The sequence below is a fragment of the Aaosphaeria arxii genome (genome assembly GCF_010015735.1).
Source record: "Aaosphaeria arxii CBS 175.79 unplaced genomic scaffold BU24scaffold_3, whole genome shotgun sequence".
NCBI classification, from domain to species: domain Eukaryota; kingdom Fungi; phylum Ascomycota; class Dothideomycetes; order Pleosporales; genus Aaosphaeria; species Aaosphaeria arxii.
In genome coordinates, this window is record NW_022983476.1 from 929,140 (window position 1) to 947,570 (window position 18,431).

The window sequence follows — 18,431 nt, forward strand, 5'->3', positions numbered from 1 at the left end:
CCGGGCAAGATGCTGGGAAATAAGGTTTCCTGCAATGTGTTACGGGTTGATTGGCGTCAGCTGGAGGATGGGGTCATGAACAATAAATACTATGGATGGATAGTAGAAAGGTATTCAGTATTACTGTGCATGTGTGCAGGGGAGAAATTTAACAGTGATACGGAGTAGATGAAGGGGCTATATCGGGAGTGCAATGCAGTAGGTAAGTAAGCCAAAGTGTCCGAAGACCGGAGCTCAACTTGCATAGGTAGACAGTACGAGCATGTACGGAGTACAGTAGAAGTACATAGCTCACTCAATGCCCAGGGCCCCTGTAGGTCAAAGGGTATTTGCGGGGTCTCTGCCCTGTCCTTTTTGTCTCTGGCAGGTCGCAGTTGCGCAAGTAGCGAGCGAGCTTAGTCCTTGAGTCCTTTTTCAGTTGAGAGATGTTATGATGGATGGACGGATGGATGGATGGATGGCTAGACGGTGGCTTTTCGATCGATGATGGGGAAGGCTGGGGTCTTGGGTACTGGGAACGGTGGAATCCGGAGTAGACAAATCCATAGCGCGCAATCAGCATTCAGCATTTCCCCCTGGAAAATCGTCTCGTGTGGAAGCGCTGTTTCTAAGGTTTCGGTACGTTTTTCTCCTGCATGTGTTTGCTGCACTGCACCTTTGCGCATGCGCACGAATGCATGTGTTCTTTCTAATGCTGCGTCTGGCCGAAAGTGGTGGCCGTTCGCATTGCTGGGTGGACTATTAACGATGCTAGGGAGGAAATGGACATATCTCCGTCCTACTAAGCGACCTTATTGAACAACCCCAGATGACAGTGGACCTAAGACAACGAGGATGCAACGTCCTCAAGAGTGCGGGGTGGGAGATTTCGGTAATGCAAAAATTGTCATGGAAAGACTCTGGTGCGTGCTGGAAGCGCCCGTAGTCATGCGTGCACCCTCCCTATCTACAGACTGCCGTGGACGAGGATGAATCGCTGCCGAGAAGCAAATGTTTCCGGTGCATGAGAATAGGGTTGCCTCGTGAAATGAACCTAAATCATGAAGAGAAGATGCTGTTGCGAACGGAATGAGGCATTGATATCAATTCCACAATGAAACAGCGCGGGTATCGGAGCTGTCCAAGTTAACAACTTGTGGAGATGGGAAAACCCCCACCCCCCGCTAAATGAGATGAAATGCTGCGAAAAGAGGCGACAAGCTGTCTGATGAACTTCCTGAATGCTGAATTCGGCGACGTCCCGCGGATAGCTTCGCGAGTTACTCTTACAAGTGCGGATGCGGTCGGTGGCAGCTATCAGACTGCACACAATGCAAAGCCTTCTTCTAGTCATACATAAGCAATCCCTGAAATTCGAGAAATGCTCGGAAACTGAGGATAGAAAGAAAATATGAATCGAGTCTCAAAATGTGATGGAACCGAAAAGTCCGACAGTCGTACCCCGGAAAAGGAGGTTCCGAAAACTACAATTCTCAGTAGTGGAACGAGTCCGAACCGCTATACGGGCTTTACTGCGGCCGTGAAGGAGGTGAAAATATGCCTCTGGCTGAGCGGCTTAGGTGCTTTTATGTCTCCCGTTGTTCCATCATCCTGTTTCCAACCAAATCAATAAATCCGAAAGCATGTATAACGCCATGTGTTCCAACCCTAACCCAAGAATAACCAAAATAAAATACCGCAATAGTAAGGTCGCCAAAGCGGTCTATGATAGATAGAAAAGAAAGAATCGAAAAATAGCCAGGGTGATCGAGCCAAGAAACCGAGAATGCGATGGGCAATAGGCGAAATATAAATAAGGCTTTGAATCAAGATCCGGTATAAAACTGATGAGGCATTCCATTTGGGTAACCAACAGGTTGTCCGCTTTCCTCCTGAACCTGGCCAAGTTGCCCGGATTCATGATACCATTGTACGCTCATAGATCGAGGCTGAGCAGGCATTTCATGGCCTGCGCTTTGCGGCATCCCCCCAAAAGGATTCCAGGGTGCGGGGTAGTTGAACTGTTGGTGTTGGTTGGGAAGTATGGGCGCAGACAGGGGAGCTGAGCCATTGCTCCCGAGGGTAGTCGTGCTGTGCAATGTCGCTGGGTTCGTGTCGATCGTCGTGGGGTACGGGTATGGCGATGTTCGGCGAGAATAGTCGTGTTGGATACCAAGCCCTGGGTTTGCGTATTGCGAGGGGCCGACCCCTTCGATATTTGGGAAGGACATAGACCTGCCGGGGGGCTGCATGCTCGGCTGATTCCAACCATGGGGATCTTGGTGACCTGCGTAGGACATGGTAGATGCGGTGCTCATGGTCGCTGGAGTGCGCCCTCCAGAAACATTAGAATCGCTACCGTAAGCCGAGTTTGCGGTCGATGGCGAGGGCTGCCAAAATCCAGACGAAGAAGGCGAGGATTCCGCCACAGAAGAAGATGGTAGGTATGCAGGCGTGTTCCACTGCGTCTCTATCGCCGGCGGGTAAGTGTAAGGTGGGTGCTGTAATTGCACTGCGACTGTTAGCTTCGGAGATAGCACCTTCTCACTCTTCCTGTTTATACTCACTCGCGCTGGGTGGGCCAGATAGATTGGGGTCTATCTCAACATCTGGTTGCGCTGCAAACTTGGAGGTTTGAAGAGGTGGCCCTGGAAAAGGTGGTCGGAACTCGTCTACTTTCTCTCCTGCAGCTGAGGGATGGTGAGGTGAGGATGTAGTAGACGACACTGGGGCACCACTTCCCGTCTCCGTCGACGCGGTAGTCGGAGCGCGTGGTTGGTTCTCCGGATTCTGTTCGACTGGGTAGAAGTTACATTCCTTCTTCAGTCGAATGCAGTTGGCGCAACGACCTTGGGGGTCATCCTGCGCTACTAGGCACCGGATCTTCCTACGTCGACAATGTCCTACACATCAGAAGGTCAGTGACCTGCCAGCAGACACGAAATACTGATGTAACAGCTAGCTTACCGCAAGCAACTGAGGTGCGATGGTAGCCCAGCTTGTTCCGCCGCTTGTCGGCAGTGGGCGAGAGGTCGCCAGCGGTGGTCTGGAGGGCAAGATTGCGCATGTGTGGCGTTGAAGACACCCGTCGAAGATCGGTTTGGACTTTGCCCTTGGAGGGTCGTCTCTTTTTGTTCGCCTGCTGGAGAGGCGATTGATCTACGGTTTGGGCCGCAATGGTAGGATCGAAGGTGGGGAGATGCTCAGAGCTTGGAACGGAGGCGGTCTCCGTAGACAATGCGAGTCCAGATGCATTGGCCAGTGAAGAGTTAAAGGACATTGCGTTCCTGGCGGGCTGCAAAAGCAACGCTTGGTCCAAGCTAGAGGCAGATTTGTTGGTGCGGTACTCCAATCCCACAGCCATAGGAGGCGTAACGCTGTCGCACCTGTCGAGTGTTACCCCGTGAAGACGTCCAGCGCATATGGAGAATCCGTGAAAGCGAGAAAAGATAGACAAGAGAGGCTTGGAGATGGTACGATGGAGAGCCTGAGAGCCTGAGAAGGTCTTAGACTCGATACATCAAGACGTCAAGACATGAATAGGAATGACGAAGGAGTGGAAGGTAAGATGGAGGAGAGTGGAGGGGGCAAATGATAGTGAGGTTCAGGTGTAGTGCAAGTGCAGTAAGTAGTATGTAATATGAAGGCAAAGCTATTCAAGGGACAACGGAAGACCTACCTAAGCGGATTTGAACAGTGGAGTGGCTTTCTAAACGTTGGAGCCCGCACTATTCGATCTGGGTCTGTGTTCGGGAGTTACTGGCGAGTGCGGTCGCGGACGATCAACCATGCCATGGGATATTAGGCGCTTCAATTCTGCAGGCGGATGTTCCGACGGCTAGGGCCACAGGATAGTATAGTGAGGTACCGGATCCAACAGTGGTGAGGGACGGGGTGACAGTGACGATCTTTTGAGGCCTAATGGTGTGCGGTCGAGGGCCTATTGTCGCCTATGTAAGCTTTCCTGCTTGGTCTGGTATCCCACGTTGACTATGGATGCAGACTGAACAGGCAGAGGTGCATTCACACTGGCAGACACACACATATACACACATACAACAAAGAGCCTGCATACACCAGACACAGATATCGACACAGACACCAGACACAAGAAAGAAAAGAAAGAGCCAGCCAGATCCAATCCAAACCAGGGGTGGGCCGGAAGATACAGTAGGAAAAAAGAAGAAAAAAGCAAAGAGGTTGAGCGAAGAAGAATAGTAGAACTGTCGGGAATTGCAGGATGGATATTTTTGCAAAGCGCTGTATGGCTAGAGGAGTGTCTGCAGATGATTAAAAGTGGCGAAGGGCAACGCACGCTACTACCACGACAGGTGAGTCGCGTTGGCGCGCCCAATTCACACGAGATTGAGCATTCGATCCTGGTGGGCTTGGCCATGAACAGGACGATCTTGCGCCGGTCTGGCAGGAGGTGGGAGAAACCCTGTGCATGGGAGAGGGATGGGATGGGAAGGGTGATGGGGGATGGGGATGGATGGAACAAGGATGGGTCTAGTAGTAGCTTGTAGAACAAGGATATGGGCTTGTGCATTGACATAGTCCGTGTGGGTGTATGTGTAGGTGTAGGTGTAGGTATGTAGCTCGTCGGTAGGTACTGTGTATAGAGTATACTGTAGTAGGTGGTTAGGTCAGTAAGTAAGTAGGTATGTAGTATGTATGCATGTGTCCGTGTGTTCCAGTCTCTCTCCCTGTACTCCGTACCTGTCCTATCGTAGGTACTCTTGTCGAAGTAGTAGTGGCAGTAGTGGTTAGTAGTTGGACAGACAAAATGTGGATGTGGATGGGGACATGGAAGTAAGTGGACATGGAAGTGGAAGTGGATGGATGTGGATGTGTGGATGCCGCCGCTTGAGCCAACTCAATGAATGATGTGCGGGATGGATGAGCTGTGCACGGACTGCCACCAGTTTCTCTGGGTATCTAACCATCTTTGTATGTAATTATACATGGTACTACTTTGTCTGTAAGGTAGAAAAGGTGGCTAATTACGTTGGCAACAACTACATGTGTGTTCTTTGTATGTATGCAATGTAGGTATGCACATACGCCGATACGTCTACGAAAGGATTCCCTCAGTCTTTGCTCAGACGACTCGGAGGAAGACGAAAAACAGAGGAAATGCAGCCCCCACGCTTACAACTATGTGTACTTTGCATGTGTGATTAATCTCGAGGGCCGATGAACATCATTTATGTAGCCGAATGGAGACGAGACGAAGTCGAGTGTGTACTTGTAAGTCTGGAAATAACCATTGGGTACGATAGTAAGCAGCCAGTAGGTACGGAGTACATAGCATGACTAGATATCAGCCATGAGCATGAACATGACTATGAGCACGAGCACAAGCGGGGTATCTATCTCAACATAGACGTATTAAATAGTATATAGTGTTTGGTGGAAATAGTAAGGAGTGGTGTATGGATATTTCTGGTCTGGTGGGATGAGTAAATGATTCATCATTGATGATAGATTAATGATTGAAGGCCTAATCGACTGACTGAGTGACTGACATTTGACTGAGTGTGCTGTACTCGTCCTTTTGACTCACTAAATGACGGTTGACTGGTTGAAATCCTGTCTACAGTTGACGTTGGCGTTGTCGATGAGAAGGCCACGCTGTGGTAGGTCGGATTGAGGAAAAGATATTCACATTCCTCTACATTCCACCAGTAGTTGATGCCCGCCGCCTACACCTACGAGGACCATTCCAGTATTACTCCGTACACCTACCGAGTAGAAGAAATAATACCCTACCATCTTTCACTGTCCCTACACCAACTTCCAACTCTTACTTACCTAGTGACTTAGTGGATTGTCTAGTTACCAGTCTTCCTCCCCTAACTACCTTTTCCTTTCCCTGCCTATCCCTACCTGGCCTGCTGGCTCTGCCTGTCACCCCTCGACGGTCTGACGCCGCGACAGCACCATCTGTTTGGCGCACCATCAGCGCCAGAGGCGGTTTCCGGCTCCCATTGGCGTCGTCGCAAAAACTAATCCATTCACAGTACTCCGTACATATCCAGTAGAGTAGCTCTCTGGTGTCTTTGGTGCTACCCTGTCATCCCGGCTACAGGATACGGGGCCTCGGAGCCATCGCGAACCCTTTCCCATCAAACTCTGTTTCCCTCCCGAGGCCGTCATCTGTAAGGGGCCCGCCGGCATCAAAGCACGCTGCAGCACCCAGCAAAGATAGCAGAAGGGACCAAGCGCAGCGGTCGTGGTTCGTTTGGAGCCAAGCTCTGTGTGTACGTGCGCTCCGAACGACGACCATGGGAGAGGGAGGGGTGGGCGTGGTAGCAGACAGGGGTGCCATGCTCGATGTCAATATCATCACGAAATTTGAGACTCTGGGGCACGAGCATATGTCAATTGCAACTGTTGCAGTGTGTTCATACACCATATTGTTACTTCATACAGAATGCGAGTTGCACACTTCGCCAGTAGCGGCGCCCTGGGGTTCCGAGGCGCCCAACCCACCACTAATCACCGACAATGCGACGCAAACCAATTCGAACCAGCAAAACAACTCGCGCAGGCGAACGAACAAATTTTCATGCGCTGTGGCAACCAACTGCTTACTGGTCTCGCTGCAAGCCTTCCAAGGGGTAGAGGAAAAGAGTCGGCGAAGTAAAGTGTGCTAAAATATTGCAAGTTGATTACGGTATTTACTATCCCATGCGCAGCAACTCTTGTCCAGCATTCATTTACAGGGGGGCGTCTATTTGTCGTATGTAAGTAAGTGTATGTACGTACGTACGTACTTGTGGAGAGACAGGGCAGTGTCCCTCGTCAGGGGATACGGATGACCATTATCTGCCAAAACTAGTATGTATGTATGTACGAGTACTCGTAAAGTGGTAACTTGGTAAGGTAAGTAGTCTACCCAGCACACAGGCAACACGCAGCATGCAGGGATAGGTGCGATGGGAACAACAAGCAAGTGTGACAGGCTGCTGCAAAACGCTGGAATTGGCCATCAAGGGCAGTCCTTTCTCCACAGTCGTTCATTTCGCTACCATAGGCCCGAGAAGCCTTGTTCCCAATTCCTCCTGCACTAGCCAGTAGAGGTGTTATCCCAAATTCCCAATCCCCTACTACTGGCCCTGCCGTTACTACACAGCGTAATTACATGTAGGTACAGCTATCTTCCAATACGGAGCATCTGGACTCTGCCACCTATTCACCACAACGCATTGTTCCGGATAGTGGGCGTAATGTTACACAGCAGGGTCTACGCGTGGGCATATGTCAATCGATGTCGCCCAATATACTCCGTAGACCGGGCCAATAGCCTGAGCTAATGTCACTCAACGTCACTGCATGTCCTTAGCAAGCGTGGAGCTATCCAAAAAATTGTGGATGGGGATGAGATCAGGGGAATTTGACGTGCAGGCTAGATAGGGAAGTTGGGTACGTGCTGTCTTGCTGGGAGGGAGAAGTGATCCAGCGGAGTGGCTTAAGGAGACGAGACGTGCATGCATGACGTTCGCAGTAGCAGCACACGCAAGAAGCAGCACCAGATGCACCAGCGGTCCAGGAGTCCAGGACCAGGGCCATGTCAAAGACGAGGATGAGGACAAGGACAGGGGCTAGGACCATCCATCAGAACCACCAGCACGCACCATGGCCCAGTCTGGGCACGTTGCCGAAGCAGTCTCTTGCTGTCTCAAGCTTGTTGTTTAATTACATACGTGCCTATCTCTTTCTCATCTTATCATGACTTTAGATAATCTATCTTTGCCTACACTTGGTATTTTAGCTATGTTTTACACAACGCATTGTCGTTATCATAGGTAGGTGAATAATGATTTGGAACGCCATCGAAACTTCCAAGAACTCGTAGGTGGATGATTGTGTGCGTGCGCTTTGGGGAAGAGAATAATATCAATAGATTGCCTGTAGCGAGGGTTGCTAATCAAAAAGCCATCACTCATTCAAACTTTCCCTCTCTTCCCGCAGGATTCTATCGTCCTTCAAAAGGCCCAGCACCATCGCTCAGTCATCGCAGTGGTGAAAGCATAGTTACATACTGTACGGAGGACGGAGTAAGTACCTAGGTAATTGGAGCTACTTGGTCGTATTTCGTAGTTCTGCTCCACACCGGAGAATGGGCCGACGGTTAGCGGGTCGTTTCCTCGGTCTTCCGTCGTCGTGCTATTATCCACTGGTACGTAATATTTCATCTGTGTCTATACCATATGCACACCTGATTACCTATAAACAGTACTCCGTAGCTACCTCCTTCCTTGATTTATTCATTGATTGCTATATTCACCTTGTTTGTGGCTTGGGAAAGTGAATGGAAGGGCATCCTGTGCACATGTTGCCTCCCGTATTCTCGGATAGTCACTCCATGATGATTCTTTCAATCCTTCCATCAAGACTACCTATTATTTCTCCAGCGACTCCACCGATGCTCCACCGCCCCATCGCTCCATCGTGACCCTCCCTGCTATTCCCGGCGCTCGCGTCTTTGTGGACCTTTCTTTTCTTTCTTGCCTTTTGGTGACCCCCTTGACTTTGATATCTTATTAGCAAGCCAGAAAACCCCCAACCCCACGTTCATGTCACCATGATACACCACTTCATATTACCTTTTATTCATCCAATCATATCTGGGTGCGAAGCCAATCCTGACATGAACATGCGTGCAACGGAGCAATCATATCGATCTGCCCGGTCTCGCTATCTCTCCCAACTGATCATCGACAGACTCATCTTCACTATCATTCTTTCCAGCCCCCTGCTTTCCTTCAGCTTGTCATCGGCACTAGTGATGTATTTCTCTCTCTGAACCTTGTCCATGCAGTTTCCATCCTCAGGCTACCACTGCTCGTGATGACTCGGTACTGGTCTTAAAGTACCGGGTCACCGGTGTAGATTGTCTTCGAGCGCCTAATTTCCAGAAATGAGGCTCACACCGACGATGGTCGTGGGCTGCACCCACGCATTCTGGCTAAATAGCAAATACATCTGAAACGTGGACGACCGATCGATCCGGATCCCACATGGCTTTCAACTGATGTGTTGATCCGGGAGGAATTATTCGCGCCCTGGGCGGTTCGCGCGATCAATCACATTTCCACAAGATGCTATTGAGTACGCGACTACGCGGCCATGGCTTTTGATTCGGACCACAACAAACGTTGAGTGTCCTTCGCTGTTGACAGCTCGCCTTGTTTTGATTGGTCTTTGTTCGTACGCTGAGTGGGATGCATTTGCTGATCCAGCGGGCAAGGACGCCTATTATGTCCTCCCACTACAAGGACAAGTACGAGACTCAAGCCACATTTGGCGACACAGATCCCACCTCCTATAAATAAACCAAGACCCATTATTGGAAAATGAAGCCCAATCACGAACGCAATAAAAAGAAGAGACTAACACCTTCCCGATCAGGCGATTTCGTCCAGACGACTACTGCGAAATTTAATCCATCATACATACACGATAATGTCTGCAAGTCTGATCGTTTTCGCCTCGATCTTTGGTCTGCTGTCAGATTGCTAGATGCAGAAATGCCATTCTTCCAGCATACTGCTAGAATGAGGACTCGTATTAGACTCTCCTTTCATCCTAAACGCATCCCTACCCTTGCCCATAGTCATGATTATAACATCTCTAGACCATTTGCTCTATCAAAATCATGCTGCATCCACCTACACGCCGAAGAGCGAAGAAATCCAGTCCTCTTGCAGCATCACCCTCTTGTTCGTGCAGAGGATCTGCAAGCTCTACGCTTGTAAATTTTGCCATACGTCTATAGCAATACCTACACTTAGCGTTCTACCTCTCGTTGGCTCTCCGTACGACCGGCTGTGCCACATGTTTGTTACCCTTATTAATAAAATTCCTCATTGTAGACAGGCGATTTTGCCTTATATCCTGCAGACTTTAGAAACTTGACTGCCTGTGCTCAATCTGCTCTATGCATTGCTCAAAGGTTAATACCTCCGTAAGCAGAGGAGTCAGATGGCCAGCGCCGCCGCATAATTCATATAGAGCTCATCAAAATCCAACGCCTTGTCAAAATACCACTCTTGAACACATCCGAATTGGAGCATACTGGCGCGTGCGAGGCCAATTGATTTTACCAGCCTGGGTCTTGGTTGTTTGATCGTCATTGAAACGGGGGATCGGATTGGAAGAGCACTATAAGTCTAGCAAATCTGGCTACGGAGGTCGCAGGACCGATCCAGATGTAGACATCTCTTGGTGGTGACTTGTGCCTCAGACGAAGCTCATCCGGTGTCAGCTGCTGTCTCTTGCAAGTTGCGACTACGGTATACAGACGCGACCTGGTCACACTACTTCGGAAGATGTCCGAATCCGAGTACGGGCTATGATTACTACGGCTTCTCCTTCTAACTACTAGACACTAATATGCTCGCCACCGAATCCATACATCTGCTAGGCAGACGAGTACGTGCTGAAGATTTAGGTGTCACTAGCTCGGTAGCTCGGCTTCTCCGTCATTCCTACAGTAGCATTGCTGTCACTTTTGCCTTCTTAATAGAGCATCGTTCACCAACCTTGTAGCTTGACGTTGTATTCCGTGCTCAACATTCGTATGTGATTTCTACACAGTATTGTGAGTGAGTGTATGAAAATGCAGCACAGGCCAACAGGTAGTAGAGCAGTACAGCCAGGTGCAGGGCATTTGTTTCAGGCTATGATTACCGAATTAAGATGGCTTTAGACGGCGACCACTGCAGCAATGTGCCATGCCATATTACTATTAGACGCATTGTACTACGATCAAGGTAGTCATGAACAGTGTGCAGCCAGGCAGACCCGTGGACTGGCTTAACTAAATGGTAGTTGCATGCAAATGTTTGGTTCGCTTCGCTTCATCCCCACTGATCCATTCACAAGACATCACTACGTTCACCCATTATCCGTATTCCCCAACACCAGTACCAGCTATCACTATTACCTAGACATCACCACAACTAGGTAGACCGTGATGTCCAATCATCCATTCATCCCACTAGCTGCATCAATTCACACGTGTCCGTGTTGTCAATGCACATCAACTCCCGTCTCCACACTAGCTGCGCTGCACGTGTTTTGTACACACATACTCGAATCAACATGTCTAGGAGATACATATTCACACCCACGTACGGAGTACATCCCCACCAATAAATATACAACAAACATACAGGCGCAAGTCTTACAGGCGGACAAGACATACATACACACGTACGGTCATGCAGACAGCACTACTTCCTTACCATATTGGTCTCCCCAGTCTGAAACACCTGCAAAGCAATCTACCAGCTCTCGTATTGCGAATTTATGCAGTATCTTGTCGATCATGTCTTCATCCATTCCTACCAGTGAGGTCTATATCCTTCACCAGCTCGAACTATTCAACCTTTGGACTACCCTCGGGATTGCTTCCCCCAAGACACAGTAGTTGCACATATTGTTGACTACCTAGTATATGTCTAACCTTCGTAGGCCCCGCGAGATGAGCCCCACCGCTATTGCGTCTCCAAAGTGCATTAACTCTTCATCGACTCTAGAGCGCATGCTCATGTCCCCACGTCTCATTAGACACCGACGATCCATTATGCCTCGATTCTGCCCTGATGAATAGCGCGTACTGTAGCGGACGAACTACAACCCAACACGAGCACATCATTCGCGCGGGTCGCGCCTCTACTTCCGCAATTAATCGCTCCTATCGGAACTTGCACCCAAAGGAATCGGAATTCTATGTGCTCTCTTGCCTTTGTAACATCTGCCGCAGCAGGGTTTGCAGTCTGCCAAGCCAGGGTCACTTCACGGCCCGAGGGCGATTGGTGCGATAGGCCTGGTGTCGGATCTGTCCGCACATGGATGGCTTTCATGCCTGCAATAATATACTCGTCCAACGAGGGTGCAGTGGGAGTGTGTGCATCATGATTATGCATCGTGCAGCGCAAATGGTGGAGGATCGTCCAGCTCTCTGTAGATCAATGTCTCAAGCGGCAAGCCTGAGTGAACGACGAGCGCATGCAAATGTTCATGTGCTCAGCTTCTCATTACACACGCGAAATGCTTCGGCGGCCCCCCAGGACTCGATTGAGAATTATTACTAGTAAACCAACAGTCTGCATGCAGGGCTCTCAGTAGTCATTTTCTCCTGCATCCTCATACTTTTTGGTAGCTATGCGCTACTAATGTATTATCCGACAATTCGGCCGCGCCACGTCTCCATCATTGCGATTCCTAAACTTCTCACTGCATGAATCCTTCATGAATCTCAACAATAGATGCTTCACTTATGCCGATGATTGCCCAGGTCTCCGCTTCTCGAAGATCACTCAAGTCCAGACCATATATGCAGCAGAGAGCGAATCAGGCAATTGGGCCTTCAATTTGTCTGGCTTCATCCACAATCACATGTCACTGCGCAAGTCTGAATGGCTTCCAGGGCTAGAAACGACAGTAATTTCCGATAGCGAACTACAAGTGCAAGGCATGTGGTCGCAACAGCAACCCAATTTAGATTACAAAAGTCATAATAATAGCGACGTTGTTCCGGCCACTTCCTGGAATTGTTCGCAACCATTCGTTTCCCAAAGTAATCGGGCATATTCAACCCCGTACATAGTTGGTGGGAATGGGACTACATACATAGTACTCTCCATGCATGCCACCATTATTGGCCTGAAAGCCTCACACCAGGATGAGCCACGCATTAGAATATGCCGGAACGACTCATCCGCCATTACAGAGAATTAATGTGTTCGCTCACTACCGTGAAGTACCTGATCATCGGGAACTCCAGCCAGAGTTTCCCGACCTCTCAAAGTACGAAAGAAGAGTCAATCAAATCTATCCAAGAGGGTACAATTCTAGGTTTCGGAATTGAGACTTTGTGATTGCATCGTTCACCTGTTGTACGCGCAATCGCATCGCCACGTTGAATTGCCATTTCCGATCTGTAGAGCCTGGTCCGAACGCACTGGTATTTCCATAACCGAAGATTAACTTGTACTGTAATTATACCTGTACTTGAACAAGTACAGGTGGTAGTTTGCTCCATCGGTCCACTTTTGGCGAAAGGTTGCCTCCTGTCATTCAACTTTAATCTTAATAAGCCAGCAAAGGGAAGAACTTAGGCCAACTTCCTTCGTGTCCTTGCAGCGCCGCGCCTAGGCTCCGTGGCTCCCAGCATTCCCTTCCCCCTCGCCTCGTGCGCTCCGATCATGTCTCTCTTCAACCAACAGGAGGTCGCGAACCGGGCCGACGGTCCAAAACACTAGCGAACACTTCGCTTCGACACAGAATCGGTGATCCAAGATTAATGGCTGGCAGTCAGCCATTTTGCAATTGCGCCGACATGAGTCCATACGGAAGAGGGGAGATGATGGGAGAGGAAGCGCAATGGGCATCAAGATCCAAGCGATGCGGAGCCCCTCCAGCCTGAACCTGTCATGTTTTCCTCGCATTCTAGCATCGCGTTCGGCCTGTTCCGCGCCACAGTTCTGGGCAGCACTCTTGGAGGAGATGGAAAGGGAGACAAGTTTGGAGAGAATATTGGATAGTTCTGCATGTGGCGTCAAACGGTCGTCTGGCTTGCGCCATTCGAACGAGAGCTAGACGCTCTAGTGAGACGCTCGTGGGGAAGCCATCTCGCTATCTTTCCTCTCTCTCGCGCATGCACAAAGCCCAACATGGCAAACGATGGATCCCCCTAACGAGCAAGTTTTGGAGTTGTGGTATGGACGGAGAATGCCATTTCCGACCTGTGCTAATGCTAAACTTTGTTTCTGCTCCCCCGCTTGTCGTGGTCGTCGTGTACAAGCAGGGTGTAACTTTCGTCGGTGATGATGAGGGGGAACCATAGTGCCGTGAGGCCCGAGGCAAACGCGGTAGTTTGCCTTCTCTTACCACTTGTCTCCTCGCTTCTTACAGCCTTGCAATATGTAATAAGCAACGAGTGCTCCCAAGGTTTGATCATCGACGGGTGTTACAACACGTGGTTTTGAACCTCTGTACCATGGTAACGGGTGGGGTGAGACCCCGAGTCTTCCAACGAGTACCATACAGTCGAGATACGAGTAGGAATCAAGTTTCATATGGTCCAGATGGCAATCTTGTTCACGGTGAACAAAGAATACGAAGTCTGGATGAAATGGAAACCGTTCCAATCCAAACCGAAGAGATGCATTCCAAATACGTTCCGTTGCCCTCACTCGAACATGAGAGCAAACAAACGAGGCCTCAGCAAGCCCAAAACTGATGAAGTGTGTGCCCAATAACCCAATAATGATCCTTGCAAGAGCAGAATAGGCAATTCGTTGGTATGCTCTTGAGTAAAAGCGGCGGCCAATTAGCGTCGGTGTATGGATCGTCACTCCGACCAATCACCGCTCAAGAGGATCTGATCTTCCGTCGGGAAATGGCGTGTCGCACGCAAATCCATCCTTTTTCCGCTAAATAGAGTCATTCTTCTTGGACTCATCATCACCTTTGGGTCGGCTCGCCACCTCTTCTCTCGGTCAGAACATCTAATCATCTACTCGTAATGTAAGCTGGCTGACTGCTACCGAGCAAGAATGATAGATCTACACATATCTCCCAATGATCGACCATCAGAATCCCACAAATTCCCATGCTAGAGAGATGCCGAAATTCCCTGTTCAATGGTGTTCCCGGCTTAGCATTGTCGATCATCCACACGACGATCTCTTCTAAATGTCTTCAATGAGCCAGTCACTTCGATCCCACTCCGGATAGATCTAGTTCCAGTCGGAAAGAAGGCACGATTCAAATTGTTGACTGAGAATTCAGGCGCCATGGAGATGGCAGTTTGCTGATCGGCAGTAGCTGACGACGACGAAAGCTCAGGGTCTGGAGCATGCACCTACAGTGTAGCTCGCTCCAAAGGGTAGTTATAGTTAAGGATAGTTCCGTTGAAGCTTTATTAGCTGCATTCACTACTCGTGCGCCGCTGCCTTGGATTTGTGATTTTACAACTTCACAGGATCTGGAAGCCTTAAATCTTCAGCTTCAGATAGTGTCCGTCTGCTATATGCTACGAGATAAAATGCTAGCTTATCATTACTAGCTCCCATTCGGACGTACCTGATAACCTTGAGTAACTAATGTAGGTAGTGTGCTGCTTGCTTCTGGGCTATCAAACTTGCCTATTCCCCAAGGAGCGAAACATGGTGCTCTCTGGTAACTACACGTATTGTGTGCAACAAAGCTAGGCTTTCAATATAGGGTCCTTACCTATATTGGATGAAACCATCTGCTATTTCGAGAGAAAAATAGATGGCACGGTACTACTGTTAGGATGAGAATATATCAACTAGCATCTAGAGCAGAATATTTCATTGCAATGCTACATCTTTGTGACACTATGAAGTCTTATCATATAAAATATGAATGTTTGCCTGTAAATACGAACGTAACCAATGGAAGATTTAGTATGATAATACAATACAGATGCTGCCATGGGTCTCTGCGCACAGGAAGTCGTAAGAGCTTAGAAGATCTCCCATTATTTCATAGTCCCTAAGGGGGTACTAGAAGACAGCAGAGCTTCCTACAATAAGTGACAATATAACATTTCCTGGCCATTGGCACTTGGGGGAATCAAAGTATGGATAGCTCGGCGAAAAGCCAGTTGATGAGTGAGGGCTCATAGGATACTGAACAGTGATTTGATTGAAGCAAATTCATATACTACACAGACAATAAAATAGTCCCTTGAACCCAATGAATCTATCCTCACAGAGCAATTCCCAATAACTTGATCAGGATATGCTGATACTCTATACCATTCTCAGGGTTTCTCTCGGATGTCGTGACTGGAAAAGATACGTTGTCAGGATGCGCATGATTGAGCAGGATATGTAGGGCGATCTCGATATGTAATATGACTTATCACTTGGCAATGGCTGACAGCTATAATAAAGGTACATATATACTTTTCTAGACCAGCTATTCGGCTGACGCAGGTCAAAAAGAAAAGATGAAAGAATTTCACGGGAACTTTTACAGTACTGTTCCTTTAATTCTCAGCAAAATGGGTGATTTGGTCAAGTCCGCGATGCGTCGATATACAGCTCGATGAGACAGAACATTAATCAACATCATTTGAACCAGAGCGAGACAGGATGTACATAGGGTCTGTCGCCACTCAATGGGATAACATGAAATCTATTGATCGAGCAAACTACACCCTAAGTTGTGCGAACTGGGCCGCGAGGCAAGGGAATTGTATCACGAGTGTGGCCGGGTGTGTACACTATACACTTTCCAATAAGTTGGTACATGATCCAAGTTCGTAGAGCGTGAAACTTTTGATTGGATCTTACTTCCAGTATGTTGAGTCTAACAACACACAAGGAATACGTCACCAGGCCTGTTTTGATCTTATCTTTCGCTTCCCTGGCGCATGGAGCATTCACAGGTATGGGAGGTGTCGGCGAGAAGCCCCTTTGTGTCCGCGCATATCGAAGCGTACTTGGCTCAGAGAATTTGACATATTCTCATCTGTTGCACATGGCGGACTATATCATGATGATGACCTCCGTTAATTGCCGAGCACAACATGAGCCATTCCTGATCTCACTGGCATATTGTTTTGAGATACGATGTGCCGGGAGAGTGCCATTGTGGCAGCTAGAGCAGCTCTGGGCCGTTGGAACAACAGGTGTTCCTTGCATACATCTAAAATATACATACCAAGATGCTCTCCAGCAGGTTAATCAACCCCCAGATGTGATCTGGTCGACGGGACAGACTCTGAATACAACAATGCTTGTCCCACCCGATCCTTGGAGCAATTGGAACATAACGGGGCCTTTGTTCATTGACACATGTTACTAAACTTGACCCATCGCCACAATGAATCTTGCTCACAGATTGGTCGCTTGATCGACCTCGTAGTCGGAGCTGCCACCCCGATAGTGTTGACATACCTCTCTAAGCTCCCAGGGATGTCCACCCTCGTTGAGAGACTAATCCCCTGCCTGATCTGGCCTTCTACCATTTCTGGATCTCATTCTAGGCCGCTGCCATGGTAAATGGGGAAACCCACCTACTGCAGGACAGACTTTGTATAACGCAGCGTTCGTTGTCCTCAACATCGTTCTCTCCTGTGCTGGTTATGTCTTTCAATGGCCACCGCTGGATTGCAGGCCTTTTCGCCGTGCACACTATACATCATTCCATCTTTCTGCTCGTCGCTCGTATAGAGATAAGCACCTATAAGAAAGATCTCAAAACACCATATTGGCGGTGGGGTATCATCGGGACGGTCTTTACCTGTGCAATGCTCGTATTAAGTGTACTCTGGGTACGAAGGCTCTTATACGAAGCGTTTCTGATAAGTCACATCATCATGGCCGTCTTCACAGTGGCGAGGAGCTGGCATCACTTGGTGTATCGGTCTGGATATCGTGGAGACCACGGATATTGGCTCTACGCCGCAGTCGCCGTATAGTTCTTCAACCGGCTACTTCGCGCTCTACGTTTCATAGGCGATGTATACCAAATACGTACATTCGTTCACTTAGTAACGATTCGCAGAATGAAAAGTCGGAGACTCATGTATGTTTAGGCGAGCCTTGCGGAGTAAAAAGACAGTTCGCGAGCCTGGTGTCGCACTCTATGTCTAAAGATCGAAAGGCATGACAAGTAATCTGAAACAACACACAGGGCAACTCACTCTGCTTGACTGTCCTTATTCGAGCAATTTCATCTATAGGGTACTTAGTTGTGTCCAAGTACTGTTGATTGGCGGTGGTATCGGTAATACTGGCCTGTTGAGGTTATTGAGAGCTCACGTTAACACTAAGCCTGCCTGTAGTGTTAAGCAAGATAATGAGCAATCGTCCGTGAACTGAATAATGTATTGCGTAGCGTTAAAGATAGAGAGACCCGGGTTGGAGAGAGATTGTGATACATTTCTCTTTTGCAAATGGAGACTCAAAGTGGATATTGGAAGGTTGGAGTGTTTGTTTGCAGCCCAGTTGGTATGTGCGATGAGGGGCGAGCACTAGTCGCAGGAGACCAAATTCGAGCGGGGAGTGGAAACACCTAGTCGGTAAGGTTATAAGCTTGTAGAAGTTCATGGAGACTCTGTGGGGGCTGGAGATGTCTGCAATGCTCGTCTACGCCATATATGGTGAATGAGTCATGTCTTTTTGAAATGATAAACAACATGACATCGACTGCTTCTCCGATCACAGTACATACGGAGTACCATTGGGGTGTATAGCATGGCCTGGGCTATGGAGCTCTGAACGGTGAACACTGCACCACCTGTACGGAGTAGGAGTAGGAGGAAAGCAGTTACTCTGTACTCTGTACTCCGTTTGAGTGCGGAGTACAGCGCACTGAACAACACGTTTTGAAATTGCATAGACATTTCAACAGGCATTTCTGTTTCACGGGCTCGTAGGTCTTTGAGATGGTTGCGT

The 18,431-nt window shown here is 48.7% G+C and overlaps 2 protein-coding genes across 2 annotated transcripts; one reads left to right on the top strand and one right to left on the bottom strand.

The window, feature by feature from the left end:
• Window positions 1-1,805: 1,805 nt before the first annotated feature.
• On the bottom strand, window positions 1,806-3,259 carry BU24DRAFT_345404 (uncharacterized protein; the record flags this gene model as incomplete). The annotated part of the gene is made up of 3 exons (XM_033523446.1): window positions 1,806-2,491; window positions 2,547-2,882; window positions 2,947-3,259. 3 exons carry the CDS (start codon window positions 3,257-3,259, stop codon window positions 1,806-1,808), a joined length of 1,335 nt encoding a protein of 444 aa, XP_033385508.1.
• Window positions 3,260-6,379: 3,120 nt separating this feature from the next.
• On the top strand, window positions 6,380-6,706 carry BU24DRAFT_420196 (uncharacterized protein). The gene has a single exon (XM_033527420.1). The coding sequence runs from the start codon at window positions 6,416-6,418 to the stop codon at window positions 6,626-6,628; it is 213 nt and encodes a 70-aa protein (XP_033385509.1). The 5' UTR covers window positions 6,380-6,415; the 3' UTR covers window positions 6,629-6,706.
• Window positions 6,707-18,431: the final 11,725 nt, after the last annotated feature.

Bases quoted from the DNA above. Each gene is read 5' to 3' on its own strand.
- BU24DRAFT_420196 (XM_033527420.1), top strand. From the start codon at position 6,416: ATGCGAGTTGCACACTTCGCCAGTAGCGGCGCCCTGGGGTTCCGAGGC.